General features: G+C 43.2%; 1 protein-coding gene across 1 annotated transcript; it reads left to right on the forward strand.

Annotated features, from left to right (window-relative positions):
- Positions 1 to 3,127: 3,127 nt before the first annotated feature.
- On the forward strand, positions 3,128 to 3,679 carry LOC132367755 (translationally-controlled tumor protein-like). The gene has a single exon (XM_059926345.1). It carries the CDS (start codon positions 3,161 to 3,163, stop codon positions 3,677 to 3,679), a length of 519 nt encoding a protein of 172 aa, XP_059782328.1. The 5' UTR covers positions 3,128 to 3,160.
- The last annotated feature ends 230 nt before the right edge of the window (positions 3,680 to 3,909 follow it).

The following is a 3,909-nucleotide window of genomic DNA, read 5'->3' on the forward strand; positions in this document are numbered from 1 at the left end:
TCTAGAGCCTGCGAGCCACAACTACTGAGCCCATGTGCCGCAACTGCTGAAGCCCTCGTGCCTAGAGCCAGTGCTCCACAACAAGAGAAGCCACCGTAATGAGAAGCCCGTGCACCGCAACGAAGAGTGGCCCCCACTCGCTGCAAGTAGAGAAAGCCCGCGCGCAGCAACGAAGACCCAACACAGCCAAAAATAAATAAGTAAATAAATAAAATTTAAAAAAAAAACAACAAAGAAAAGAAAAGAAAAAAAGGTATTCCCTTCAGCACCTACTTAACAGGGGAGAATCAGAAAGTTCCTAAACAAAGGCTCCTGGCAGTTATCCAAATGAAGCAGTTGGAACTGACCAGCACCTGGAGCTGACAGTTAAAGAGAGTCGCAAATGCTGGAAATTGTTGGCTCAGGAGGAGTTTTCCCAGGCTGAGACCAAGGCTGACAATTTTAACTTTCCACTTCAGACTGAATCCACTTTGGAATCTACCTGGCTGTCTCTCACACCACTCAGGTGTCTTGTACCTGTGATTTCAGGAATAGAGCTTAAAACCCAGAGAGGGAGGCTGAGATTTCTCTTTAACTGGAGTCATAGAAGGCCCTAAGATTTCTAGAGCTGGAAGGACTTCAAAGATTATTTATAACAAAACCTCTATGTTTTACAAATACAGGAACTAAGATCCAGAGAGAGGAAGGATCTTGCCCAAGGACACACAGTAGATTAACAGCAGAGCTATTAACAGTTAAAAGGTACAAGATGCCACATATTAACTCATTTAATCCTCATAACAACCCTATGGAGACAGCATTAGTATGACCTTCTCATTTTACAGATGAGGAAACAGGCCCAGAGAGGTAAAGAACTTGCCTGCACTGAAGTCTGTGCTCTCCACTACTTCACTCTGCCACCTCCAAGGATGATGTTGTAGCTTGATGTAGCCTGTGGCTTGAAATATTCATGTCACAGAAATCAGCAAATACTACAAATCAGCTTGTTTTGTTGATTGTCACAGCTTAAGAAAGTGATGAAGGACTTTCCTGGTGACGCAGTGGTTAAAAATCCAGCTGTCAATGCAGGGGACATGGGTTCAATCCCTGGTCCGGGAAGCTCCCACATGCCGTGGAGCAACTAAGCCCGTGAGCCACAACTACTGAGCCCGCGTGCTGCAACTACTGAAGCCCACATGTCTAGAGCCCATGCTCCGCAACAAGAGAAGCCATGACAATGAGAAGCCAGCGCACCACAATGAAGAGTAGCCCCCACTCGCCGCAACTAGAGAAAGCCCACACGGAGCAATGAAGACCCAAGGCAGACAAAATAAAACCAAATAAATAAAAATAAATAAATGAAATAAAATTATTTTTTTTAAAAAGAGAAAGTGATGAAGATGCAGAAGCACGGGGAGATGCAGGGACCCCCATGAGAGAGATGGGAGGATCAATTTCAACGAGTTTCCAATATGGATCCTATTCTCTCTCATGTGTAACCTTTAAAATAAACTCCTTTTTTCTTAAGTCTTCCCCATTATCAGTAAAAGTGTGTGTGTATGTGTGTGTGTATGTTTAGGTATAATTTATATAAAATAAAATGCAGAGATATTAAAAATTCAGTTCACTGAGTTTTTACAGTGTTTACCCCCAGGCAACCACCACTCTAAATGAGAGAACATTTCTATCATTCCAGAAAGTTCGTTCAAGCCTCTAACCAGTAAAATTTCCACCATGGCTTCCAACCTGCCCTCCCCCAGCCATTTTCTGATTTCTTTCATGTATATGGTATTTCAATCTTCCAGTTGCTCAGGCCAAAAACCTTAGAGTCATCCTTGACTCATCTCTTTCTCTCACACCCCACATCCACAGTGTTTCCTGTCAGGTAGATTTTCAAAATATATCTAAAATCTAACTGCTTCTCATCAACTCCACTGCTGACTCCTTGGTCCAAGCCACATCATCTCTCGCCTTCTGACCAGTCTCCAGCTTCCTTACCTTCCCAAGCTCCTCCACTCCCCCTACAGTCTGTTCACACAGCTGCCTGAGCAATCTTTTAAAAATGTAAATTCAGATCATGACACCACTCTGTAAAACGCTCCAATGCTTACCATCTCTCAGAGTAGAATCAACCTCAAAGTCTCTACCATTATAAGGTCCTCTCCACTTTTTGGATCTCAATCTACTGCTCCCTGCTGGCTTACCAGGTTCCAGCCAAATAGCCTCTTTGCTATTCCCAGAACACACAAGCACATTCCCCCCTCACAGACTTTGTCCTTTCTGGTTCTTTTTTTTTTTTTAATCAGCTCTAGTGTGTGTGTGTGTGTGTGTGTGTGTGTGTGTTTAATATTTATTTATTTATTTGGTTGCATTGGGTCTTAGTTGCCGCTCACCAGCTCCTTAGTTGTGGCATGCCAACTCTTAGTTGCTGCATGCTTGTGGGATCTAGCTCCCAGACCAGGGATCAAACCCGGGCCTCCTGCATTGGGAGCACAGAGTCTTAACCACTGCGCCACCAGGGAAGTCCCTGTCCTTGCTGGTTTTGAAACAGGAGGGAAGGGGCAGGGCACAACCTTTAAAAGAATGACAGAGAGCCTCATCCACCAGAGGGCAGACAGCAGAAGCAAGAAGAACTTCTGCAGCCTGTGGAAGGAAAACCACACTCAAAGAAAAATAGACAAAATGAAAAGGCAGAGGACTTTGTACCAGATGAAGGAACAAGATAAAACCCCACAAAAACAACTAAATGAAGCGGAGATAGGAAACCTTCCAGAAAAAGAGTTCAGAATAATGATAGTGAAGATGATCCAGGACCTCGGAAAAAGAATGGAGGCAAAGATTGAGAAGATGCAAGAAATTTTTAACAAAGACCTAGAAGAATTAAAGAACAAACACCTAGAAGAATTAAAGAACAAACAAACAGAGATGAACAATACAATCACTGAAATGAAAAATACACTAGAAGGAATCAATAGCAGAATAACTGAGGCAGAAGAATGGATAAGTGACCTGGAAGACAGAATGGTGGAATTCACTGCCGTGGAACAGAATAAAGAAAAAAGAATGGCTTTTCTGATCACTCCCCCCTCCCCCCGAGTGCCACTTCTGCTGCACTGCACTTGCTCTGAGCTCTGGGCTCCTACTAAGCTAGTGCCACCATTGTCTCCCTCCAGTCGCCATCATGATCATCTACCGGGACCTCATCAGCCATGAAGAGATGTTCTCTGACATGTACAAGATCCGGGAGGTTGTGGACAGGCTGTGTCTGGAGGTGGAGGGGAAGATGGTCAGTAGGACAGAGGGTAACATTAATGACTCGCTCATTGGTGGAAATGCCTCCTCTGAAGGCCCTGAGGGCGAAGGTACCAAAAGCACAGTAATCACTGGTGTGTATATTGTCATGAACCATCACTTGCAAGAAACCAGCTTCACAAAAGAAGCCTACAAGAAGTACATCAAGGATTACATGAAGTCAATCAAAGGGAAGCTTGAAGAACAGAGACCAGAAAGAGTAAAACCTTTTATGACAGGGACTGCAGAACAAATCAAGCACATCCTTGGTAATTTCAAAAACTATCAGTTCTTTACTGGTGAAAACATGAATCCAGATGGCATGGTTGCTCTGCTGGACTACTGTGAGGATGGTGTGATATCAAATATGATTTTCTTTAAGGATGGTCTAGAAATGGAAAAATGTTAACAAATTTGACTGTTTGGATCTATCACCTGCTCATCATAACTGGCTGGCTGCTGCTTTTCATCCACAAAAAAACAGGACTTAGACAAATGGGACTGATGTCAACTTGAGCTCTTCGTTTTGATGTTGATTTGTTTGGAGCGGAGGCACTGTTTTTGAGGAAAAAAAATATGTCATGTAGGTTGTCTAAAAATAAAATGCATTAAACTCAAAAAAGAAAAAGAAAAAGGAAT

Source organism: Balaenoptera ricei, chromosome 6 (assembly GCF_028023285.1).
Source record: "Balaenoptera ricei isolate mBalRic1 chromosome 6, mBalRic1.hap2, whole genome shotgun sequence".
In the NCBI taxonomy this organism is placed as follows: Eukaryota; Metazoa; Chordata; class Mammalia; order Artiodactyla; family Balaenopteridae; genus Balaenoptera; species Balaenoptera ricei.